Raw genomic sequence first — 26,530 nt, 5'->3', positions numbered from 1 at the left:
TCGGCATAACCTCGGGAAGTTTACTCGGCTCCTTTCGGATCACAACGAGGCATCGAGGTCAACCCCGACCAAATCAAAGCTATAAAGGAATACCGGAGAACCTAACCAGTAAGAAACAAGTACCAAGCTGACTGGCCGCATAGCTTCCTTGTCGAGATTCTCCTCAGGGTCCTCTGACAGATGCCATAAATTTTTCGGCGTATTCAAGATAGACAATGGACTCCATTCCGAGTTCATCAAAGCCTTGAAAGAATTAAAGGCGTACCTATCTTCACCCCCGTTGCTCGCTAAGGAAGAACTTGGGGAACATCTCCTCATTTACTCGGCCATGTCCGATGTGGCCGTGAGTGCGGTCCATGTCCGAGAAAACAAAGGTATACAATCCCCCCATTTATTATATTAGCAAAACTTTGGTTGACGCAGAAACGAGGTACCCACACCTCGAGAAGTTAGCCTTGGCTTTGGTCGTAGCTTCACGAAAGCTTAGACACTATTTCCAGTGTCACCCCATCTCGGTGGTCATGCCCTTTCCCCTAAGGAGTATTTTGCACAAACCCGAGCTGTCGGGCTGGTTGGCCAAATGGGCCATAGAATGGAGCGAGCATGATGTAACCTATCAACTATGAACCACGATAAAGTCGCAAGTGCTCACCGACTTCGTCGCCGACTTTAGCACAAAATAATTCCTGAAGTCGAGATGGAAGCCACCCGTACTTCTCCCAGAATACACGGCCTATGGGTTTTGTATACCGATGGCGCCTCTAACGTGTCGGGATTGGGACTGGGACTCGTGCTCGAAGTCCCAACAGGCACAATGATTCGCCAGTCCATAAGATGCCCAGATACGATTAACAACGAGGCCGAGTATGAGGTCGTGATTGCAGGGCTAAAGTTAGCACTCAAGTATGGAGCGAAGCGAGTCGTCCTACGGTGCGACTCTCAGCTCATCGTCAATCAAGTCATAGGGAATTTCCAAATCAAGGAACAAAGACTACAAAAATACCAGGCCAAGATCTGCAAGATGTTACCCTAGTTCGACGAATGCCAGCTCGACCAAATACCCCGAGCACAAAATATCGAAGCAAATGTCCTTGCCAAATTGGCAGCGGCCACTAAAAGCATAACTGGAGAAAGGAACGTGGTCACTCTCCTCCACTCGTCGATCGGCCAAATCGATGTATGAACTATAAACCTACCTTGGGACTAACGCAATCGTATTGTCACATATTTGCAGAATGGAGTGCTTCTAGACGATAAAAAAGAAGCCAAGAAGCTTCGGATACAGGCGGCCAGGTACAGGGTCATCAACAACGACTTGTACAAAAGAACGTATGGCGGCCCCCTAGCAAAATGCTTAGGCCCAAACCAGACGTGACACGTTCTGGAGGAAGTCCACGAAGGTTACTGCGGAGCTCACACCGGCAATCGAGCCCTGGTCAGATGCCTCATACAAGCAGGCTACTACTGGCCCACAATGATAAAATAGGTTGCCGACTTCATAAAAAAATGCCAAAGATACGCCCACATGATCCACCAAGCGGGCGAGCACCTTCACTCAGTCACCTCGCCTTGTCCTTTCATCAAATGGGGGATAGACATCGTCGGACCCCTCCCAGCGGGACGAGGTAATGTACGATTTCTTTTAGTTTTAACTGACTATTTTTCCAAGTGGGTGGAAGCAGGTACATTCACCCAAATACGCGAGCAAGAAGTGATCGCCTTCACATGGAGGAATATTGTGTGCCATTTCGGCCTCCCCAAAGAAATCAGTTATGACAACGGGCCTCAATTCACTGGAAAAAAGATCGCTGAATTCTTTGAGAAATGGCATATCAAAAGAATACTCTCCATGCCATATCATCCCGCTGGCAATGGGCAACCGGAGTCCTCCAACAAGTCAATATTGAATATCATGAAGAAGAAGATCGAGAAAACCAAGGGACTATGGCCGGAGTTGCTGCCGGAAGTGCTATGGACATACCGCACAACGCCAAAAACAAGCACAGGAGAAACACCGTACTCACTGGTCTATGGGCCGATGCAGTAATATCGGTCGAGGTCGAAGAACCAAGTCTAAGGTACTCACACGAAAGAGGGCCGAGAAACGACGAAAGCAGGAGGCAAGACCTCGATGAGGCCGAAGAACGAAGAGACATGGCTTGCATAAGGATGGTCGCCCAAAAACAACAGGTAGAGCGATACTACAACAAAAAAGCCAAGATCAGACCGCTCAAAGTCGGGGACTACGTACTCAAAGCCAAAACACAGGCAAGCAAGGATCCACGAGAACAAAAGCTAGGTACTAATTGGGATGACCCATACAAAATTACGGCGGCAGCAAGCAAAGGATCGTTCCAACTAGAAACGATAGAAGGAAAACTACTACCAAACAACTGGAACATCGCCCACCTCAAGTACTTCAACTTCCAAAGAAAGATGTTCTACAAACTGTACTCTTTTTCCCTCACCTGAGTTTGTCCCAATTGGGTTTTCTTAGGGAGGTTTTTAACGAGGCGACGAGGAGGACATTTTGATACTTCTCCAGGTCGACCAATAAAGGGACTAGGTAAACTAGGACAGGAACACCAGCCCGAAAAACATGTAAACTTCTCCAATTTATATATGTAAGCAAAACATACAAGCACATGATGTTCGCCTATATCTCCACCAAGTTTTAACACCGCGCCACTCATGTAACGATCCGACCGGTCGTTTTGAGTCCCAGCGCTCCGTTCAGCAGTCGGAGGCCGTGAACAGCTTCATTTCAGGTATTATGACTCGTACGTGGGGTCAGAATCGAATTTCGGGAAGTCCAGAGTTAATTTAGAAGGAGAATTCTTATTTTGGAAGCTTAAAGTTGAAAGAATGAACTAGGATTGGAATTTTGAGTAAACGACCTCGGAATCGGGATCTAAAGGTTCCAGCAGGTTCGTATGATGATTTCGGACTTGGGCGTATGCCTAGTTCGGGTTTTGGATAACCCGAGAGCGTTTTGGCGCCTATTGTGGAAGTTAGCATTTTGGAAGAAATTTCATAAGTTTGGTTTGAAGTGCATTTCAGTGGTATCAATGTCCGTTTGGAATTCTGAGACTGGGAGTAGCTCCGTATGGTGATTCTGAAGTTGGGAGCGCGATCGGAAGTGAATTCGGAGGTCCGTAGGTCATTTTGGAGCAATTTGGCTAAAGATAAAATTTGAAGGTTTTTGAGAAGTTTGACCGGAGGTTGACTTTTTGATATCGGGGTCGGAATCCGATTCCGGAAGTTGGAGTAGGTCCGTAATGTCAAATATGACTTGTGTGCAAAATTTGAGGTCAATCGGACATGATTTGATAGGTTTAAACATCAGAAGTAGAAGTTTGGAATTCTAAAGTTCATAAAGATTGAATTGGGGTGTAATTCGTGATTTTCGTGTTGTTTGATGTGATTTGAGGCCTCGAGCAAGTCCGTAATGTGTTTTGGGACTGGTTGGTATGATTGGTTGGGGTCCCGGGGGCCTCGGGTGGATTCCCGGTGGTTAACGGATCGAAAATGGAGTTTTTGGGAAGGCTGGTGGTTGCTGGTTGCTGGTATTTCTGCTTCTGCGGAAAAGGGATCGCAGAAGCGGCCCCGCAGAAGTGAGAAAGGAACCGCAACAGCGGTTGGGAGTGAAGGCAGCAGGAACCGCTTATGCGGTCAGGGATCCGCAGAAGCGAATCCGCAAAAGCGGTGGCTAATCGCAAAAGCGAAAATGGGCTGGAGCCCAGGGACCGCAGAAGCGGAATCTTTTCCGCAAAAGCGGGACCGCGGAAGCGGGAATATTTCCGCAGAAGCGGAACACTTGGAGGCAGAAAGGTTGATTTAAATCGTGGTTTGAGTTCATTTCTCCCATTTCTTCATGGCTTGGCCGATTTTTGGGGAGCTTCAAGAGAGGATTTTTGTCGTCAATGTTAAGTTAAGTTATCCCCATCACTTTTGAGTTGAATATATCAACTATGTATAGATTTAAGCATGGAAATTCGTGTAAATTTGAGGTTTTGATTGAAAACCTAGGAAATTAGAAATCTTGGATTTTGATCACGATTTTGAGTATGGAATTTAGAGAAAATTATATATTTGAGTTCCTAAGGTCATGGGTAACCTTTATCTTCGAGAAATTTTGGATTCCGGGCACGTGGGCCCGAGGGCATTTTGGTCATTTCACTAAGAGGAGTTGGGAATTCGTATAATCTGAATTTTTAACAAGTATTTGAGTGTGTTCTCATTAGTTTGTCGTTAATTGGCTAGTTTTGGTGCATTGTGGGTCGGTTCCAGCCTTCGGAAGAATGTAGAATACCGGCTATGAGTCTTCGGAGCGAGGTGAGTCTCCTTTCTAATCTTGTGAGGGGGAATTTACCCCATGGGTGAGTTAAATTGGTTATGTGCTCCTATTTGTGGGGGCTACGTACGCACGAGGTGACGAGAGTCCGTGCGTAGCTACTATTATGCTATTGTCCGGGTAGTCTAGGACCCAAAAGCATGCTATACTTGGGATATTTGAAACCTTATTGACATTTGAATTGTTAAAATCAAGTTGAACTAGTAAATGAACTTCAAAAGGATTAAACTTCATTTTCTTGAATTGTTAAAAGAGGATTTGGTTTTTATTTGATAAATAGCTCCGATAAATTTTATTTGACTACTTGAGCATGTATTTTATGTGCACCTGCGTCGCATGCATGATTTGCGAGCAGGGTATGTGTTTATTTATGGAACGGGCAGAACGCCTCGGCAGATTAAATAGATGCATCTATTGGTTCGGGCCGCTCGACCCTCGGCAGTGCACAGTTTACATTCCTGTTGGAGCGGGCCGTCACCTCGGTGTGATTTGCGCATGTTTACCTGTTTCCTGGCCTCACAATTAGAAACTTCTATATATAAATCCATGATTATCCTCGCACTTATAGAATATTGTTTATTGACTTCTAGTGAGTGTCGAAGTTGGCCATCTTGTCTCTACCCCTTCGGGATTAGGCGGGATACTCACTGAGTACACATTGATTACGTACTCATACTACACTTCTGTGCATTTTTATTGCACAGGTATATGTTACTTTAGCGGCCTACTGGGCATAGCAGCACGGACGATTCGGAGACTAGGTGAGTTGCAGTATGCAAGGCGGCCCGCAGCTTTTAAAGTCCCTTTCTAGTAAATTGTATTTCCTTTCTGTCCATTGTATTCCGGACGGATGTTGTATTATATTTTATATCCTTATCAGTAGATGCTCATGCACTTGTGACACCGGGTTCTGCAGATGGTTTTCGAAAGATGTGTACTAATTGTTATTATTTAAATTTGAATTCAAGTATTGATCTTTTTTTTATGAAAAATGGGAGGAAAACCTGAGATTTTCAGAAGTATTAAAAGAGGATTTAATTGATAATTTAGTTAGGCTGGCCTGACAGAGGTGTCCGGCGCCACCACGACCCTTAGTAGATTTTGGGTCGTGACAACTCAAGATACTCGCATTCGACCTCGTTCGAATTAACTAAGAGTAATATTCGGCCTCGTTCAAATTAATTAAGAGAAACATTTGACCTTGCTCGAGTCAACTCACATTCAACCTCGTTCGAATTAATTAAGAGTAACATTCGATCTCACTTGAATCAACTCACATTCGACCTCATTCGAATTAACTAAGAGTAACATTCGACCTCGCTCGAATCAACTCGCATTCGACCTTGTTCGAATTAATTAAAAGTAACATTCGACCTCGCTCGAATCAACTCACATTTGACCTCGTTCGAATTAATTAAGACACTCACATTCAACCTCGTTCGAATTAGTTAAAAGTAATATTCGACCCCGCTCGAATCAACTCATATTCGACCTAGCTTGAATTTCATTCACAGTTAACCTCGTCCGAATTAATTATGGCGACGTTTAACTTTACTCGAACTAGTCATAGACACACTCGGCCATGTTCGAGTTAACCCCTACCAACAGTTCTTTTAAATCAAGACAATCAATCGAGGAAAACATTCAAGGGAAAAATAGAAGACTGAGAAATAAACAGCAAAAGTTGCATTCCAAATCAAAAAGGTATCTTACAAGGGCCGAACAGACGCCCACAAAAAGCATAAAAAAGAAAAAGATTACAAAAGCATCACTCAGTGGCATCATCCCTGCCATCATCCCCGATGTCATCCTTGCCGGTTGAGTACGCATCATCATACCAAGCACCTTGCTCGATTCCGCCCAGCTCATCTTCATCATTGCCCGCCCGTGGCGTGGCGGGATCATAACCACAAGCGACTCAAGTTATGCGCACCTTGGAACGAGCACCTTCGAACTCAACCTCAGTAACTCTCCCTGCCGCCTTCAAGTCCGTAAATATGTCTAGCTGGGCCTCGGCATGGATCCACTTCTCATACGAATCTCGCGCAACATCAGGATAAGCAGAAGTGTGAGAGGAGGACGGTCGAACCAATAGCTGCGCCCTTTCGGCTTCAAGAGCGGAGACTTGATCATTTAAGTTCGGAACCTCTCCCTCAAGCTCACCAACCCGCTCATCAAGCCTTGTCTCCCTGAGCACGGCCACCTCCGCTTCACTCGCCCGTTCAGATCTGAGAACACAGACGACCTCCTCCGATGCCGCCACCCTTGCCAAGCCGCCATCCTGGCCTCCTCGGCCTTATCCAACTCCGTCGTCTTCTCGATAAACTCATCACTAAAGTCATAGGACTTGGTCGAACTCTGCTCAAGTTCAGCCCGCAGGGATGCCACTTGGGCCCGAAGATCGGCACACTCAGCCATGACCCCCCAGCTCACCTCGAGCTTGTCCTCCTAGGCTCTAAGCGCTCCTTCGAGCTCGCTACATTTGCCAATGACCCTTATGATCTCTTCGTCCTTCTGCTCTAGTTCGTCTTTGAGAGACTGGAAGTTACCATCCACACCGAATCGGAGGCATATCTCGCGATACTTGGCACGGTATTCTTTATTCTTCGACTCCATCCTCTTGAAAATAGCCCTCTTCTTCTCCTCTCGGCGGGTGCACTCAATCCCCAAAATAAGGGTCTGATGAACAGGGAAAAAGTAGAAAGAAGCCAGTAAAAATGGACAAAAGAAAGAAAACAAGGTACGAAAACTCGAAGAACCAAAATCTTTACCCGCAAAGCCATTCCGGATTTTCCCAACGACAGAGCAGCATCATCAAACGTCCGTAAGGTCCTGTCCTCGGCACTGAAGTAGAAGGGACCCAAAGAATGGATAACGTTCTCCGTATTCTTCAATAATTCACGGTCGAGGGGAATGACAATGTTGCGAGTAGTCCCCTCCGTCCTCACTTCCACCCGAGTGAACCCCTAATTGAACATCCGAACCTCTTCGAGGTCGATGTCGGAATCAGACTCATAACCGTCTACAACCACACTTTTCCCCCTCTCCTCGGTAGAGGAAGGTACGTAGGCTTGCCCTGACGGTGACAGATCACTCCTCGGAATGACCTCCGCTGCCTCTGATCTCCCCCCCCCCCTTCCACGATGACCTCGGGCAAGGGAGCAATTTCTACATCTGAAGGGGGTGCAGTCTTTGTGTCCAAAGCTATGGCGCCCTCGGGTGCGGCCATGGCCAGCTCTGGATCACCCCTTGTTGGCTCTTCATTTCCTATTGTCTCGCCGCCAACTTCTTCTCTCTGCCTTTTTAGCGGAATTGCTTCCTCCTCGCCCAGCGTCGACTCATCCACTAAGTGCAATATGGGAGAAGTCGGAGTCTCCACCGAAGGGCATGTTGAGATCCGAGAAGAAGCAGCTATCTGAACGGACTAGACTGCAGTCGCAACGAGCAGAGATCCGGTCAATGCACTCGATTGACGAAAAGCGGGGGTAGGAGCCCTCGCTCTTCTCTTAGTCCTCACCTGACAGCAAACATAGAAGTTAAAACTAACCCCACTATATGAAGGGAGCGAAAAAGAAGATCGAAATGAATAACTTACCGGTCGAAGAAGGATTACGTCCAAACTTCTTGTTGAAAGACGACCATTCACGGATCCCCACCGTGTGGGGTAAAATTTGACTCACCCAGTCGCGAATGTCGGCGACCAACGTAGGAGGGTCCCTATCGGCTGCACAAACGAGGAAGAAGAACGATTAAATCACCGGATAGAGACAAAACAAGCAATCACTTAACAAAAATACTTTCGGGCGAAGTTCCACGCTTCAGGGAATCTGTTGGGGTTCGCCACCACGTAATCGGTCTTGATGTAGAAGAAGTTGAACCAAAACCGACGATTGCCTTATCGTCCATTTTCACTACCAATCCCTTGGTCCCACTATGGCAGAGGTGTATCATCATACCCCTATGAAAGCTTGGCGTGAAAAGATATAGCAGATGGCGGGTGGAAATCCCGCGGTTGGCCAGCTCCGTGTACTTTATCAACATAAGAAAAAGTTTGTAAATATAGGGGAGAGCTGGCCGGACAAATGCCGTAGTAGCGGTAGAATTCCTACGCCAACGGGGGAAGAGGAAGAGAATAGCCCACTTGGAACAGGTACGCATCAAATGCGCAATACCCAGAACGATGAATATGGATTGCGTCGTTTTCCAGCGGGGACCAGGTATGTGGGCAAGGATGTTGTACTTGGCCCTAAGCTCGGAAAGATGGGATGCACCCATTTCGGACTTCACAGGCTCAGGCTCGTCCGCAGGTGACTTCGAGAAGTCCGACATGGCCCTATCATTACGAGGAATGATTTCCTCCACGGTGGGAAAGCTCTCATCCTCGGCAGCGACAACAACATCATCATCATGAGGAGGCATCCTCACTCCTAGTGGAGTTGGTTCAGGAAACTCACCAGAGACAAGGGGTGTATCCACCATTTTTGTTTAGTTGTAAATATAGAAGATACGAACTCAAAAGAGGCAGAAACAATAGGAATCACTCGAACTAGAAAAGAGATAAGAGTGCGAAAAATGGAAGCAATTGGAGTAGGAATACACAAAGAAGAAGAAGAAAAGATGCAGGTTCAAAGATTGGAAAATGTAAAGGTTCACTCAAAGGGTTTACCCCCTTATTTATAGAGAACAACGACACTCGGATCGAGACAATTAACCGTCAAATGCATATGGATCGAAATGACAGGGACACAGGAAATACAACGCATCGGGAAGATGCATAATGATGACGCGTGAGGCCGTGACGTCACTCTGATCCAACGTCATTAAGTGTGGTTCTCAAAATGCCACATCACCATCTCAGAAGCGACCCTCATCGCTCGACCTCCCCATCCGAATTTCTCAAACTATGACTAATAAAGTCCGCTCATCGAGGTCGACCAAAAGACGACCTCGATAAGCGGAGGGACTAACTGTATGGTCAAAATCGAACAAGAGAAATTTGACACGCCGAGACGATTGTCATGAGTGACCTGCCATCAATATGGGCAGTTTGGCCGAGGTCGATTAGTGACCAACAGAACAAGCCGCCGAGTGGTTCATCAAGGCCGAGGTTGAGCCGCATAGATAAAAGTAACGGCTAGTATAACATTGGATCCTTCAAAAGGAATGTTCTATTTGTATATAAGAACACTTTCTATTTGAATATTCCCTCTATTTGTACTTTTTAGGGTTCTTTGGGATATTCCATATAAATAGCATAAAAGATAAGGCAAAAGGCATGTAATATTCTATATGATAAGAATACTTTTGAAAAGTAAGCTTTCTAGATAAATACAAAGGATAACTTTCTGGAGAGATTTGATCTTTTTGGATTATCTATTGTCATTTCCACCAGATCCGAGAAGGTGCTCAACACTTTCTTATATTCTTGTCATTCATCATTGTCAGAAAGAGGAATCATTCACATCATTCAATATTGGGTGAATCTTCCTCCTTATTTACATTTATTGCCATTGATTATTATTTAATACTTGATACTTTATACACATTATTGCATTCGACACATTTATTGTTAGCATATTAATTCCATTTCTTCAGTATTATAACTGCTCGTACGGTCAACTCAAGATCTGAAGTTATTGACTTTAATTGGGATTAACGCTCCTTAATAACTGATTAATTAGCTTAACCAAAGATTATCATTTTTTGGTCAAACAGACATAACTTATTATATGCTAAGTTTATTAATGATTCATTATTTCTAATATTAGGAGGAGTAGTTTCAAAACTATAATAATAACACAATTATGCTAAATAAAGAAAAAAATATTAGCAACTACATGGAATCATCCAATAACAAAGTTCAACTTTAAACGACATTACTCATTATAAGTCGAGTTTGTGGATGACTTATTCTTTCTAAGATTACGAGGTATAATTTAAAAAAAAATTAGAATAATAACATAGCTAAGTTTAATAAAAAATAAAGAAAAATAATTAAGAAAGAAATAAAATATAAGAAATTATGTAGAAATATGTGAAGTAAAGGTTGGGAAAATGAAAAATAAGAAAATAAATAATGTAAAAAATAATATTTAAAATTTTTTTAAAAGTTAAAAAAAATTAAAAAATAGAAATATAAAGTAACTTAAAAAGAAAAGAAAAGAAATTCAAAAAATCATCTGATAATTACCATGTATTTACTAGCAATTCTCGTCTCCCCCTTGAGAATTGCAAAGTGTAATTACACCCCCTCTATTACACCCAATTACATGCTGATCAAGTAATTACTTTGTTAGACAAACATGCCAAAATTGTGTAATTATAATCAATTACACCCAAATCCAATCAGGGTAGCTTTCCAAACATGCCTAAGTTTAAATTCATTTTCTTTTATATTTATAGTGTTTGTGCCAGCTTATATACATCTGGACGGGATGTCTTAAATTCTTGAAATTCACATAAGACATTAAATTTAGATATAATTGTGTAGACTCTTTCTATATTCTCTGCATCAATTTGTTGCTCCTCTCTCCCAAAATGGATAATAGCTCCTAGAGAATTGTAATCTACAGAACAGAAAATTACCACATAGAAGTCGAAACAACATATATACATAAGAATATCGCGATATAGCGATGTTCGATTCTCATTGAACACGTACATTTGTATAAGTTAAAAGAAATAGAAAATATTATGGGTTTGTGTTTTGGTCGGATAAAAAGTGTTTTACTGAAAAATACTTTTTGTACTTATCATTTTCTGATGTTGATTACTCTGATAATTGAAATTTTCGAAATAATTCTTATTTACTAAAAGAGGATTTTTTTTTTACTTCCTTCACTAGTAAACATAACAACTAATTTTTCTTTAAAAATAATACAGCTTTTACTTCATATTACTTGTTTTAAGCAACGTGTTAACATTAATTTCACTCTTTTTACTACTAAAATAAAAAATTGTTATATTCTACCCTCTTCTTTATACCTAATCAAAAGCTTAAAAATGATCAAGAAAATGATGTTTCAACTTAATAACATTTTTTTATGACAGTAATCAATCATCATGAATCCCTCTAAACCTAAACCCCTTTGACTCATATAGCCGGAAAAGCCTTACAATTTCGCAGTCTAAAGCCTTGTGTCGGTATCTTTTGCTCCAAAATGGCGGCTACGCACCTTGTCTCTCACTCTCCATCACTTCCCAAATCTCTCAAATACCCTTCAAACCCAACACCAAAGCTCTCATTTTTCAAACCCGTTTTCCCATTAAAGCCCATTTCAAGAAATCTAAGCATTAGAGCTGCTGTATCAACTTCTGAGCCTCAAACTCAGAAATTTCAGCACTGTTTCAAGAAATCTGAAGATGGGTTTTTGTATTGTGAGGGTGTTAAGGTTGAAGATGTTATGGAAACTGTGGAAAGAAGGCCTTTTTATTTGTATAGTAAGCCCCAAATTACTAGGAATGTTGAGGCTTATAAGGCGGCTTTAGAGGGTTTGAATTCGATTATTGGTTATGCTATTAAGGCCAATAATAATCTCAAGATTTTGGAACATTTGAGAGGGCTTGGTTGTGGGGCTGTTTTGGTTAGTGGGAATGAGCTCAAGTTGGCTCTACGTGCTGGATTTGATCCTACCAAGTAATATTCTTATAGTTCAGAATCTTTGTTTCTTGATAATTTTGTTTTTGTGCTATATCCTAATAAAATATACCAGCATTCATTAATTTGTGGCGTATTTGCAAAACCTTCAAATTGGCTTCATTGAATGAAGTTTGGTTGGTCGGCAAAGTTACCCAGTACATGTTCTGGCTGGAATAGTTTAGGTGTGCGCAAGCTAGCCCGGACAGCCGTCATTTAAAGAAAAGGATAGGTTCGAGTTCCAACTAGACACGCAGGTGAGTGTAAATGGAGTAACATGGTCAATGAGGATTCATATAGCTGATCCCAACTTGTTTGGGACTGAGGCGTAGTAGTAGTAGTTGTTGTTTGAATAAACTATGGTGTAAGATAGGCTCGAGTTGCAACTACACACTCGGCTGGGAGGTTCACCCAACACGTGTGCTACAGGGTCATAAAGAAATATGAAAAAGAAAAAGAGAACCTTGGTATAAGATTGGAGAATGGGATGTTATACCAGTAGTTAATTCTTACTCATTTGCTTGGCGATAGCGGGTATTTTCTAGTTTTCTGGTGCTGAATCAGTACTAGGTGTATACATGTTATGCCCATAATAGTTTAGACAAACCTGTCCTGTGTGTTGGCCTAATGCCCACAATATTGTTGGGAAATCAAAAAGAATTTCTTGTGGTTACATTAGTGTGTATTGCACCGAGAAGAAATTGTTCCGAAAGAATCCTGATTTATATACCCGAACAAAACCTGTTACCTTCAAAAAAAAAAATACCCATACAAACGTTCCTAGCTTACCCAGCTACAAATATGATGCCTTTATCATGAACTCTGTTGCTCTCCTTTACGCGTTAGATCAGACCTAAAAGTTCAAACTCTTCCTAGACTAACTACAATAAAGGTTATCTCTTACAAAGTTTGTTGGTGAGTGTACATTCTTCTGAGTTCAGATAGTATCACCTCCCAGATAACATGACTTCTATTTCATTTTGGACGCTGTGATGTATTTATAAACTTTGGAAGTATTTGCAGAGGAGCAAAAACTGAAATCTACCCTCTTTGTTTTATGTAGACGTGTTTTTTCCTCCTATACTTTTTAGCTTAAGGGGGTTTCTGCTCATTTGGCCACTCGCCGTTACATTGTATTAAGCTGATTCAACACCTTTACTAGCATAGGTGTATTTTTAATGGAAATGGGAAGCTGTTGGAGGACCTAGTGCTAGCTGCCCAAGAAGGTGTGTTTGTAAACATCGACAGTGAATTTGACTTGGATAACATTGTAGCAGCTGCAAGGATTTCTGGGAAGAAGGTTAATGTGCTACTCAGGATTAATCCAGATGTGGATCCTCAGGTATTCACGCGCCAGCATATGAAACCTTGAGTTATTGTAATGCTTAGATGTCTGCTTATTCCACTACAATATCTGCGTGCCTCAGCAATTTGGCAGATGTTGTATTACTAACATGTCACCATGATCAGGCTAGTGCTTTAGATAATTTGACTTTCACGTCTAGAGAGAGAAAATTACAATTACATTAATCAAAAACCTCAAATGTTCTGCTTTTTGTTCATTGATCTTCAGCTTATTTGACAGCCGGATGTCCCTAAAAAATCAAGTTCATTCTTTTGTTGCATAATGTTACAGTGAAGTTAAACATATGATATATCAGTTCAGCATTCAGGACCGTCATTGATCCTGCTCTTAGTTCTTTTTTTCCTTTTTTTTTCCTTCTTTTTTTTTTTTGGAGTGGCATTCTGCTATCATCTAATAAAATCATAAATATACCTGTAAGAAAATTATTTTTATAAACCAATTCATTTGAACTTTTCAGACATTCTATCACGTACCGTTTCCACGAGTACATGATGCTTGGTTCAAGTTCAATCTAGATTATAGCTCTTTTTGGATCAAAGTTAATCCAGAAAAGGAGGATTTCAAGTTTTGCCAACTAATAATACAACATCTCAATTTTGTACTGACTTCTTGATTGGGCTAGGTTCATCCTTATGTTGCCACTGGAAATAAGAGCTCCAAATTTGGCATCAGAAATGAGAAGCTTCAATGGTTTCTAGATGCTGTGAAGGCACATCCGCAGGAATTGAAACTTGTTGGAGCTCATTGTCATCTTGGGTCAACTATCACCAAGGTAATATTATAATTGTCTGCATTTAATTTCTATAACATAAATTGGTCTACTCTGTTGAACTTCTCTGCGCTTCTGTATTTGGATGTTGACTTGGCTGTTGTGTTTAGTATCTATAGTTAGATGTAGTACCAATGGAAATGTGACTCATGACATCCTCTAATGCTTTATCAGGTGTCATTTATTTGGTGGCTGACATTTCCTTGTTGCCATTTACTCAGCACTAAATGATATGATTCAAATTTTAGTTCATTTACAACTTAATTCATTAATACTCCCCTGCTCCATTTGCCCCTCTTGTTCTTTCTCTTACCTTTTGAAGGCTTGAAGACACAAGAAAAATATTTGAAGAGGAAAAATGCAACATTTATCTTTCCATATACATATCAGACTCCCCTCCTAGTAATATCTCTTCCAATCTACAGTTCCTAGAAGTACGATTTACATGTTAAACAAGTAATATGTTGGTGGAGCCCTATGCTATGTTTCTATCTAGGCATCTTGCACATTGGATACCATGTGCAGTTGATCCTTTTGGGGTCGTTTGGTTGGGAAACAAGTTATCCCATGATTAATTATCCTGGGAGTAGTTATCCCGCCCTCCCATAGGGATAAAAATAACACTACAATTCCTGGATTAGTTATACCGCGATTTTATCCCAACCAAACGTGGGATAAATTCATCTCAAATTTAATCCCGGGATATCCCTTACCCCTCGTACTAAACAAGCCCTTACAGTTTTGTCAAAGGCTCATTTGAGGCGCGTCTAAGCTCTGAAGCTCAGAGAAGCTTAGGGTAGGCGCTTCGCCTTACTTAGGCTGCACTTCAGCGTAGGCAAGGCATTAAGGTGTATGGCTCATTGCCTATAAGTTCTATCTTGAACAGAGTGGCACTAAACAATAAATATGATTGGCAAAAAAGATATATTAATTGTTACAGAAATCACTATGAATGAAGTTGTTACTTTTTTCTTGTGTTACATATATATTTTATTTTTTCTTCCTCGCGCCTTTTTTAACTAAAGACACACTTTGATTGCACATTGCGCTTAAAGCTGCGATAGACCTGGAGTGCTTTTTCATCCCTTTTGCCTTTTGACAACTCTGATCCTTTAATGGTTCTGTACTTCCTCTCTCTTTAAAAATATGTTGTTCTATGTAATAGTATATGTTTTAGAAGATAATATTCTTTATATAGAAAATGTAATATCTCAATGGTGGATGACATTCCTCCCTATGGTTTGTTGACCTAAAACTTTTGTTGTCTTTTCCAGGTAGACATTTTTCGAGATGCAGCTGTCTTGATGGTGAACTACATTGATGAAATTCGATCCCAAGGATTTGAAATTGATTACCTGAACATTGGAGGTGGTTTAGGGATTGATTACTATCATTCTGGAGCTGTCCTTCCTTCACCTAGAGATCTTATTGATACGGTAAGGTTTTTACCTCATATAAGACATATGACATCTGCCCGGATGTTTTCAGTAGAGCGATTTGCCTTAAGACCGTTTCTTAGTAGTAGTGACAGTTAAAGCTACTGCTCAAACTGTGGGCCTCACCTGTGATTTAGTTGACACTTGCCGCTTTCATGCGTACCGCAGGTGCGAGAATTGGTCCTCTCACGAAAACTCAATCTCATTATTGAACCCGGAAGATCACTGATTGCAAACACATGCTGCTTGGTTAACAGAGTTACTGGAGTCAAAACCAATGGGACCAAAAACTTTATTGTGATTGATGGTAGCATGGCTGAGCTTATACGTCCAAGTCTGTATGATGCTTATCAGGTGAGATTATGCTTGGTTCTTGTTGCCATTCATATCGGTAAACTTTGTGAAGTAGCTACCACCTGTTTGTAATTATACTCATTGTATGAGTATACAGTTTGGACCTCACTCTTTATTTGAACTATGCATATCTGATTTGCGCTTACAATGGATTTATAATCTTCTCAGCGCTCTTGCTCAGTAAATGATTTTTTGATTGCAGCACATAGAGCTTGTTTCCCCTCCACCAGCAGAAGCTGCAATTTCTAGGTTTGATGTTGTTGGTCCTGTATGTGAGTCTGCAGATTTCCTGGGAAAGGACAGGGAACTTCCGGCACCTTCTAGGGTAATTTGTTTTGACCTCTTATAGCGTATAAGAAAAGGACAACGCATAGCCTCTCATTTGAGGATTTTTTTATTACACTTTATGGTCATACTAACTATGACATTTTAATTCAGGGCACTGGTCTGGTAGTTCACGATGCAGGAGCTTACTGCATGAGTATGGCATCAACTTACAATCTCAAGATGCGACCACCTGAGTACTGGGTATATTGTCTTAACGTGTTATTATATTGATGTTCTGCTCCTAATATTTCTTTATGGTGTTACTTTACATTCCTTAATCTATGTTCAAGCCTAGTTATGATGGAAATAAACTTGGTATTCCTCTCAACATGTCGTACCCAAAAGTAAAGAGTACACGGTTACACAACAATTAACTTAGTCCTAGATCTTAAGTTGGTATGTTTCATTGTCAAGAATTGAGAGTCAAGGCTGCCATATGACTAGTATTTCTGGAGTAGGAATAACCTTGTGGTTACTGGCTAAGCAATCTAATGATAAGATCTATAACTTACACGGCCCTTTGCTTTCCTAAAGACTGCGAAAAATGTCCCTTAAATGCTAGTGGTTCGGTTATAATAAATGTTGCTCAGAAAGAACCAGCGCAACTTTCTTTTTGTGTAAAGGGAATCTGCTCTTTTCTAATGTCCCAACACTAACTTGGTGCTTGGCTGGACTTTGTGTATGATATACTGCTAATCACAAGATAAGAAGGTCGAGTGCTACTTTTCTACATGCAGTATTCGCCTTCTACTAAGTTATGAGAGTGCTTGAAAACTCTTGTGATTTTCTTTTAAGATTGCTATTACTACTTGTTTGATTGCAGTTTTCTTAATATCTTACTGTTGTTACTGATTGTTGCCACGGCTTCTTTTCATATTTTCTTTAGTCGAGGGTCTATCGAAAACAACCTCTCTGCCTTCCCAGGGTATGGTCTGTGTACACACTAGCCTCCCCAGACCCCACTTGTGGGAATTAAGTTGTTGTTGTTGTCGTCGTCTTGTCCTTCATTTTGTCACTTGGAGTGATTGCTTTCACTTAAATCATTCTGAAAATCTTATCACTGCTAGCACTATGCCATGACTAGTTGCAGTTATCAAAGTGATTACAAATACTTTATATTACATTAACGGAAATGTGTGAGAATTAGCAACATCTATTCCCTTGGCATATAATTTTCTCATCCATGGCATTCATCGATTATCTTCAATGGGGTACAAATTTTTGAAAACTAAATTTGGATTGCATACTGCTGTTTGTAGGTGGAAGAAGATGGATCAATATCCAAAATCCGGCATGGGGAGACATTTGAAGACCATTTGAGATTCTTTGAGGGTCTGTAAAATCTCTGGTCATTTTAAGCATGGCTAGATGTGAAACTTGGGAATTTCCATAGTAGTTTTCATCCTGTCAATGTTGACATTCTCTACTTTGGATTATTCGAAACTGGATTTTTGTTACAATTTATGTGTGATGTGTGATAATGCAAATCCCTATGGACTCTTCACTTTTGTCTTCCTCCCATTATAGACGTGACAACTTCTGAAAAAAAACTAGCATAATTTGGTGTGATTAATAAGGTTTCTTCGTTGGCATTTCCTAACTAAAATGTATTGCCAAAAGTGACCTTAATTTATATTTTTTTTTAATTAAAAAAAGTGACCTTAAAACTAGTTAGCAAACTAAGTTAATTTTACAAGAAAAGAGAACATTGCATGACAAATTAGTCATAATATTTTGTTTCTCATGTTTATGAAGGCTAACTAATAAATGATGTATGTGATTGCGATTACTTCTTAAATAAATATAATTTGCATAATCTGTAGGATTACTTTCAATAAATTACGCTTCATTTCAAACTAATAGTCAACTATACAAATCATCTGTATTCATACTGGTCGATTGTGTTTTGATTTATCATATCTACCAATATAATTTTATGTTTGATTGTCAATTTTGCCATAACACTTATTATTTGTTCTAATATTAATATTGACTATACTTATATTTTGATAAAACTTTTATAAGTAGCGGTAATGCACGAGTTATTTATTCATCTTTTTTTTTAATTGTAATTGCAAAAGAAAAAAAAGACAAAATTCATAATTTTTAAAAGATCTTTTCTTTTACAGAATCAATAAAAGAGAAACCTAACTACAAAAAGTGAAGATTATGCACTACAAACTCAAATTTGTTAATACGGAGCTTATCGCATTACCCATTTATTATTTATTTTATTTACTAATACTTTAAAATACTATAAAGGAAAAATGAAATACTGGACTTGGCGCTGCTCCGCGTCAACCGTGCCTTTTGGATTTTCGTGTAGTTTTCGCTCCATAGTCCACACTCCACACCCCCCGCCTCTCTCTCTCTCTCTCTCACACACACACACACACACACAGAGTCTGTCTCTCTCTAATCTCTATCTATATACAGTATATTATAGATTCACTCTTCAGTGCAGAGAGATTTTGGAAACCGCCTTTTATACGCTACTAGTTTTTTCTTCCTTCTTCTTCTCCACAAATGCTTAACGCACACACTTGAATCGGAGCCCTAGCCTGTTCGTTTCTCCTCACAATTCTCTTACGGTTTTTGGTCAAACTGTTCAAAATTGCCTTCATCTCTCGCTTTGCCTCCCGATCGGTAATCTTTTACTGCATTTACTGTTTTCGGTTTTCGTACTTTTGTTATGTCGTTAAATTGAGGATTGATTATTTGATGCATTTTAGTTTGTGTTTAATTTCATCTATAATATGCGAGTTTTGGTGATTCCTTATTTCTTACTGCATTTCCTTTACACGCTTTGCATGATGTGTTCTTCGCTTATTTGCTCTAATTGTATCCTTGAATTTGTCTAGCTTAACGGAGCTATTAAAATCAGGTGCATTTAAGTGCAGTCAAAAATTAGTAAATGAATATCTTTCAGATTTAATGCTTCGGCAATCGGTAACAAGCTTTCTTAATATTTGAATGTGATGCATTTCAGTTCGTATTTGTTTCATCTATAAAAATAGTTGGTATGGTGCCAGTTTTTGCTAGTCAATGAGGTGGATTAAGAACCATAAGGTCTCATGTTCAAATTCCAGTGGAGCCAAAGACATTAAGTGATTTCTTCTCATTTGTCTAAGGCTTCGTGGACAGATTACCTAGTACCTATTGGTGGCTGGAGGTAGCAGGCCATGAAATTAGTTGAGGTGCGCGTAAGCTGGCCCGAGGCACTATGGTTATCAAAATAAAGGAAATAGTATGAGTTTTTGCTGCATTTCCATTACATTCTTCTTGTGATGTGCTTTTCGCTAATTTGCTCGAGTTGTATGGTTAAATTTTCTCTAGCTTAACTGAGCTATTAAGGTTAAGTACGGGTTAAAAATAGGTAAATTACTATCTCTGTTGTGTAGTGCTTGAGTACCTGTTAACAAGCTTCGTTAATCTTCACCATTTTATATGTTTTGGTTACTTTTCCTCATTGTACCAGTTCAGTTCCCTAACATCTTTGCTGGAATAATGGCAATTATTTGATAGTTATTCTGTATTGAGAATAAATTTTTATATAGTTTGCTTAGTTAACTTTTCAGTTCTAGTTCATGAAGTGAAAAGTTGCTATCACTTTATCATGAATCCTTGATAGGTTATCTTAAACTGTTACATATTCTTGGTTGCCGGATTAGCCCGGCTAGTTGCTGGAGCCGTTATTTCTTGCTTGCAATGAGTGGCAACTAGATAGTAGTACCTGAACTCTTGCATTATAAATTTCTTATCGATTCCTATGTTTATTGGTAGTATCACATAATTATATATGCAGTAGCTCTATATTGTTAAATAAGTTGCAATTGATTATATCCCTTTTTCCAAATTACTTTTCTCCTACACAGCTGTAGTAAACTTGAAGTTTGTCTGCCTAAACTTTTGAACTCATTGACCAAGCGATGTTTGAATCTCCTTGTCGACTGTTTCCTTAAACACATAATTGATAATTTTTCTGCCTCGGGTATATTTCAGGTTTTATTGCATTTTGGCAGAAACCGGTCGGTCGATCCTCGGTGCAGATCATTATCAATCAGTTCGTTCCAGGTTTCTTACTCAGTTATGGCCAGTGAAACAATTGCAGGCCTTTCCAACGGTAACGGCAATGCTCATTCTACTCCACAAAGGACTTACCAGGTTGTCGTTGCTGCGACTCGAAATATGGGTATTGGTAAGGAGGGGAAGTTGCCTTGGAGACTGCCTTCAGATCTCAAGTTCTTCAAGGGTATCACTGGGACTACGTCAGATCCTTCAAAAAAGAATGCTGTTATTATGGGTAGAAAGACTTGGGAAAGTATTCCTCTTGAATATCGCCCTCTTCCTGGCCGCCTCAATGTTGTTCTCACACGTTCAGGGAGTTTTGACATTGCTACAGCAGAAAATGTTGTCATATGTGGAAGTTTAGCTTCTGCTCTGCAACTATTGGCAGCCTCGCCTTATGGTCTGTCAATTGAGAACGTGTTTGTTATAGGAGGTGGCGAGATTTTCAGGTCAACTTTCTTGCTGCTTTGTTTTTATAGGTAGCCTTTAATGCTAGTTTATAACATTAATCTTTTTGATGCAGAGATTCCCTAAATGCTCAGGGGTGTGAGGCAATCCATATCACTGAAATTGAGACTGATATTGAATGTGATACTTTTATTCCTGCTATTGAAACCTCGGCATTTCAACCCTGGTACTCATCATTTCCAGTGGTTGAAAATAAGATTCGCTATTCTTTTACCACCTATGTCCGTGTGAAGAATTCTGGAGTAGAAACTGTTAATCAGGCAAATAGTGAGACTCCTGAGATTGGTTCAGATTCTTTTAATGTTGAGGTTAAAGCATTCTCCTTCTTGCCTAAAATGATATTTGAGAAACATGAAGAATACCTGTATCTGAGAATGGTTGAAGAGATCATCTTGAATGGCATTCCAAAGGATGACAGGACTGGCACTGGTACTTTGTCAAAATTTGGTTGTCAGGTAATGAGAAGTACAAGTAAAGTTCAGTTTTGGCTTTCTCAAAAAAGATAAAGTTCTTTTTATATGCCTTTTCTCTCTTTTCCCCCCCTTTTTTGGGGTGTGTTTGAAGAGGTGATAACGTCAGTAAGCTTAGTTGGGTGAAGAGAGTCTGGAAGTAAAATTGGTCAGAGAAGGGTTCATTTGATCACAATGTAAATAATAAAGAGGGGTAGGAAAGGCGAAGCTTTGCATGCAGTCATATTTAAGCCTATTGGAAGAATATCGAACAAACTTCTCTCTATTTGCCTTCCCTGTTTTGTATGTACAGGGTAATTTATTGTCTGTTTGGTGTATCTGCCATAGTGCTCTGATGTTTTACTATCGCTGCAGATGAGGTTCAATTTGCGTAAATCATTTCCCCTTCTTACAACAAAGGTATTGTGTCATATTCTGGTTTGTAGTTTAATGTGCTTTTGATTTACCCACGTCCAATTTTTCCTACTCCTGCAATGTGAAGGGCGAACATAGATCATTTACTTATTTTGTTTGTTATTTTGGGTTTTAGAAAGTTTTTTGGAGAGGCGTCGTTGAAGAACTCTTGTGGTTCATCAGTGGATCAACAAGTGCTAAGGTATCTTTCTATTCCTCACTGACTGTATAATATGGTCGGTTTCTTTGTCACTAATGCTTGGTGTAATTGTTATGGCATTTTGGAGATTGTTACGATTTTTTAGTGATTTCTGGCCCATCTAGCCTACATAATTAAGATGTTTGACTTTAGGTCCTACAAGAGAAGGGCATTCATATTTGGGATGGCAATGCATCCAGAGATTATCTTGATAGGTAAGATTTTCTCTCTCGATCGTGCTATCATGTCTATTAGAAATATTGAACTGTCTTAAGTTTGGTGTCCCATTTCAGTATTGGCTTGAAGGATAGGGAAGAGGGTGATTTGGGACCGGTATACGGGTTTCAGTGGAGACATTTTGGTGCCAGGTCAGTGTTCGAACTTACTCGTCTGACATACAGTTTGTCAAAGCTCTTTGAGTTTTGTGGTAACTTGATCTATTGGAACTGCTATGTACAGGTACATTGACATGCATACTGACTACAGTGGTCAAGGTTTTGACCAATTGGCTGATGTTATCAACAAAGTTAAAAACAATCCAGATGACAGACGTATTATTCTTTCAGCTTGGAATCCTTCTGATCTTAAACTGATGGCGCTCCCACCTTGTCACATGTTTGCTCAGGTTAGTATTGTCATGGTTGTGTTTAGGGTTAACTTATTGTTTATCTTGTAAACTTCTCTTTTATTTTGTGGTTGCAGTTTTATGTAGCCAATGGGGAGTTATCCTGTCAGATGTATCAGCGATCTGCTGATATGGGTCTGGGAGTGCCATTTAACATTGCATCTTATGCCTTGCTGACATGCATGATAGCTCATGTTTCTGGTATGCTGTCCGGTGCCTCTAGCAAATTTCACACGTGCATTATGTAATAACTACTGGCAAAATTCCTACCTACTTAGAGAGAGGAATGTAGTATGCAAAACCTCATACTAGGTGAGGAGTTGGAGATGGAAATTATGCCTTCTTGCGAGGCTCAATCTTTGTCCCTTATTAGAAAATCTTTTGCCTTAAAATTTAGTTTTGGTTCAAAGCAATACTGTTGATGGTAATGATTCTTGATAGGGCCAATTACTTGTTATGTGTAAAACAGGTCTAATAACAAAAAGGATTTGGCACTTAGAACTTCTGATTTGTAGATGTTGATATATGTTTATTTTAAAGACATACCTTTTGATGGTCATTTACTGCTTATTCTACATTTATCCCATGTCAGTCTTTGTTTTATGGTGCACCTCGTGATTTTTGCTTTTCCTTTATTTTACAGACCTAGTTCCTGGTGATTTTGTTCATGTCATTGGAGATGCTCATGTTTATCGCACTCATGTAAGACCTCTGCAAGACCAGCTTCAGAAGTTACCGAGACCTTTCCCAGTAAGTAATGGAATGTTCATTCATTTGTTTGCTACTTAATCTCTCTCTCTCTCTCTCTCTCTGTGTAACTTTGGTTGGTCCTGAATGGGTGTAGGTGCTGAAGATCAATTCACAGAAAAAGGATATAGATTCCTTTGTTGCTGCAGACTTTAAACTTGTTGGTTATGATCCTCACCAGAAAATAGAAATGAAAATGGCGATATGAAGTGCCATAGATTTTGTCCTGGAATTCTGCGGCTCTTAAGATATGTTGCTCATATTTTGAGGCAAGTAATGGAATTGTCCTTTTCCTCTTTTCTGCTCTCCCATAAGAACTTATGTGGCCTAATTTTCATTGTTCAGAGCCTAGATTGAAAGAATCTGATTTCAACATTTAGGTTTTATAATGTGAGAGATCTTATGAAGGCTTTGTCTCAGACCCTATATGGTTCTTTTAAAAAAAAAAAAAAAATTGAAGTGCTTGATGTGTACTGCTTTCCGTGTTTAGTGGAGCTCTCATATTGAGGTTGCTTTTATAATTTTGCAGGTAGAGTAACTGGAGATGTTTGAGGAGCTATTCTATAATTTGAATCTTCATTAGTATACTTGAGAAAGAAAAAGAAACTAAACTTTTAGGATTTGTGAATCCTTTAGCACCACATGATGGTTCGTGGTTGCTAAGGCGATTTAGAATACAAATGACTTTCCTTTTGTCTCGAGACTTACCTTTTGGACTATGCCCATACTTTATGCAGTTGAACTAAGCATTAGTTCCTTTAAATTGATGTATTGCTTATGTATTCGCTCATTTATTTGTGCATCATTTCATGGATTTGGTTGCAGCTTTTTTGGTTCAGCTTCATTTGTGTGTGCCCGAGCAGATACCGAAAGAGGGTGGGAGATTGTATATTGCTACTAAGATAAGTTTATTCTGGGTCTCATCGCATAGATGGGGCGGAGGTTGCTAGATGAACAATGATGGATCATGGAATGCAAGTGCGCAAAGGTCTTTAGAATTTGTGTAGTTTTTCTAATAATAAAAGGTGGCAAATGGACTAGTTGGTCAAACTTGATCGGGTCAAAACATGTAAATTAATTAATGGGCTATGATTTAACTCAGAGTTTGCTTGGGTCAAAATATGTCAAATAATGTGTCCTAACTCAACCACCCACCTAACGACCAAATTTCTCCTTTTTTCTTTAAGAAAATTATAGAAGTTAATGTATTTTTCTTAAATTATTAGTTAAAGTGTTGGTCAAAAAAGCTTTGACAAGGTTAATTTTGTAAAATTAAAAGTTAAAAATTAGAAAATGAAAATCAGGCGGTATTCTGAAATTATTAAGATTAGAAAAAGGCTGAAACTATCATAAATAGAAGGGGAAAAAAGGAACCTAAAACTGAAATGAAATTTCCAATTCCTTTAGAGAATTAAAACCCATTACCTTTAGGATTATGGCTGGGATTCAAAACTGAATTGAGCCAAAAGCTGAATTTCCAATTCCTTTTGGGGAATTAAAACCCATTCCCTATAGAATTATGGTTGGGATTCAAAACCCAATTCCTATAGGATTACTGCTACCAGTGAATTTATAAAAGCAATTGCTCCCTATAATTTCACATCCGCACTACCTACTCCTGCTCTTTTAGCAAAAACAATGCCGAAACTACGAAGTCTAGTAAGAAAGCGTGCTGCGGCTAGAGCATTTACATTAGTACCAAGTTGCATGTACAAAGAAGGTACTGATGTATGTGTTACATGTTCACAATCAAACGGCGGTGCTATGCTTTTAAGAGAAAATTTATGTAAATTCGACAATAATCAAACCGTACACAGCACAATTGGTTTTCCACTTAAGGTTTCTGTTGTTGTAATGCGTTGTTCATCAGCCTTGTCTTCTTCGTACTACATCTCAGATCATATAACCGAACAAACTTTTTGGATTCCTTACGATAGTATCTTTTCAGATCATGATGCTTCGAACATTATATCAAAAATAATATGTTTGATGAATGTTCCTTTCTCTTTAGATCACAAGTTAAAGTGGAGAGGTATAGGATATCAAGATTTTAAAATTAGTAATACCACATTGACAAACAAGGACACGTTGATTTTCAAGACAATGAAGTTTGCTCAGAGTATGAAGGACTGTTCATCTAAAGAAGACTGCTGGTACATGAATTTGGAGATTTCAAAGATTACTTATTTACCCCACAAGAAATTTATGGAGATTTATAACATGATGGGACAAGACTATAATTTGAAGACATGGCTATGGACTCAAGGAGAGTTGAATACACGAATTGCGGCGTTTGAATTGCAGAAGAAAATTGGGATCAAGAAGATGAGATTTGAAGCTAGTGAAATTAAGGACACGTGTTCGATTTGTTGTGAAGAATTTTTAGAAGGTTGTATTGTTTATTGTATTAATCAGTGTTCCCATGTCTACCATGAAGTTTGTATTTTAGAATGGCTTTTAAGGAGGAATTGGTCTTGTCCCTATTGCCGATCCAAGTTGGTATAGAAAGTCTAGTCTAAGGTTATAATTTAGTGATGCAATTTTTTGTATGTCATTACAGATTTGTGCTATTGTATGAATTATGAAAGTTGGTTGAATACTATCTTGAAAAAACATACAAACAAATCCTAATTTATCTTTTTGATTTTTTTTCTCTTTTTTTTTATGTGAATTTTTATGTCCTCTTTTGTCTCTTTTCGTCTTTTTCTCTCTTTTCTTGAGCCGAGGGTCTATCGGAAACAACCTCTCTACTCCATCGGAATAAGGGTAAGGTCTGTGTATATACTATCCTCCCCAGATCCCTCACCTGTAAAATTTTACTAGGTTATTGTTGTAATTTTTGTCACACCTCCTTTCTTACACACCTACCCCGGAGGATAAATGTATAAGGGAGTTTTTCCATTTAAAGTGACATTATTCGAAATACGATTATTTATTTATTTTTTAGAGTCGCCACTTGGGATAGGATTGGCTTTTGGTGTCCCAAGTCACCGGTTTTCATTTAAATCCCAAATCGAGGAAAAATTCAACTTCCCAATTGGAGTCTGCGAACCAGAAATTCTGAATAAGGAATTCTGTTGACCCGAGGGAAGGTGTTAGGCACCCCCGGATTCCGTGGTTCTAGCACGGTCGCTTAAATTATTATAAATGGCTAAAATCTAATTTTTATACATGTTCCAACCTATAATGCAATTTTAAAAATTTGTTTAACCGCTTTTAATTAGTTTTTATGAAAGTGAACGCCGTTTAAGAGCGTGTTTTTGGATCACGTCACATGAAATGCACCCGGATCCTCGACACCTCTTATTCAACATTTTG

At 39.5% G+C, this 26,530-nt stretch overlaps 2 protein-coding genes across 4 annotated transcripts; both read left to right on the top strand.

The window, feature by feature from the left end:
- LOC109229674 (diaminopimelate decarboxylase 1, chloroplastic-like) lies at window positions 11,402-17,750 on the top strand. Its single transcript, XM_019395203.1, has 8 exons — window positions 11,402-11,990; window positions 13,158-13,332; window positions 13,979-14,128; window positions 15,400-15,561; window positions 15,730-15,915; window positions 16,118-16,240; window positions 16,354-16,443; window positions 17,502-17,750. Exons 1-8 carry the CDS (start codon window positions 11,515-11,517, stop codon window positions 17,580-17,582), a joined length of 1,443 nt encoding a protein of 480 aa, XP_019250748.1. The 5' UTR covers window positions 11,402-11,514; the 3' UTR covers window positions 17,583-17,750.
- LOC109229673 (bifunctional dihydrofolate reductase-thymidylate synthase-like) lies at window positions 18,518-25,695 on the top strand. 3 transcript variants are annotated; one of them, XM_019395202.1, is made up of 13 exons: window positions 18,518-18,888; window positions 20,245-20,759; window positions 20,834-21,233; window positions 21,603-21,647; window positions 21,778-21,843; window positions 21,994-22,055; window positions 22,134-22,208; window positions 22,300-22,465; window positions 22,543-22,666; window positions 23,109-23,215; window positions 23,310-23,481; window positions 24,038-24,200; window positions 25,224-25,695. In XM_019395202.1, the coding sequence occupies exons 2-11, from the start codon at window positions 20,332-20,334 to the stop codon at window positions 23,418-23,420; spliced, it is 1,584 nt and encodes a 527-aa protein (XP_019250747.1). In that variant the 5' UTR covers window positions 18,518-18,888; window positions 20,245-20,331; the 3' UTR covers window positions 23,421-23,481; window positions 24,038-24,200; window positions 25,224-25,695. The 3 variants fall into 3 exon arrangements, with proteins under 3 accessions (XP_019250747.1, XP_019250746.1, XP_019250745.1); XM_019395201.1 differs by lacking the exon at window positions 25,224-25,695 and having other exon boundaries at window positions 24,038-24,313; XM_019395200.1 differs by lacking the exons at window positions 24,038-24,200; window positions 25,224-25,695 and adding an exon at window positions 23,742-24,036.

Source organism: Nicotiana attenuata, chromosome 7 (genome assembly GCF_001879085.1).
Source record: "Nicotiana attenuata strain UT chromosome 7, NIATTr2, whole genome shotgun sequence".
NCBI lineage: Eukaryota > Viridiplantae > Streptophyta > Magnoliopsida > Solanales > Solanaceae > Nicotiana > Nicotiana attenuata.
The sequence above is the reverse complement of the archived record's forward strand: the minus strand, read 5'-3'. Positions and strand labels throughout refer to the sequence as shown.

Bases quoted from the DNA above. Each gene is read 5' to 3' on its own strand.
- LOC109229674 (XM_019395203.1), top strand. From the start codon at position 11,515: ATGGCGGCTACGCACCTTGTCTCTCACTCTCCATCACTTCCCAAATCT. The intron at 15,562-15,729 runs GTAAGGTTTTTA...TGCGTACCGCAG, and splicing joins CTAGAGATCTTATTGATACG to GTGCGAGAATTGGTCCTCTC. The intron at 16,444-17,501 runs GTATATTGTCTT...TGCTGTTTGTAG, and splicing joins TGCGACCACCTGAGTACTGG to GTGGAAGAAGATGGATCAAT.
- LOC109229673 (XM_019395202.1), top strand. From the start codon at position 20,332: ATGGCCAGTGAAACAATTGCAGGCCTTTCCAACGGTAACGGCAATGCT. The intron at 22,209-22,299 runs GTCAGTGTTCGA...TGCTATGTACAG, and splicing joins TGGAGACATTTTGGTGCCAG to GTACATTGACATGCATACTG. The intron at 22,466-22,542 runs GTTAGTATTGTC...TTGTGGTTGCAG, and splicing joins CTTGTCACATGTTTGCTCAG to TTTTATGTAGCCAATGGGGA.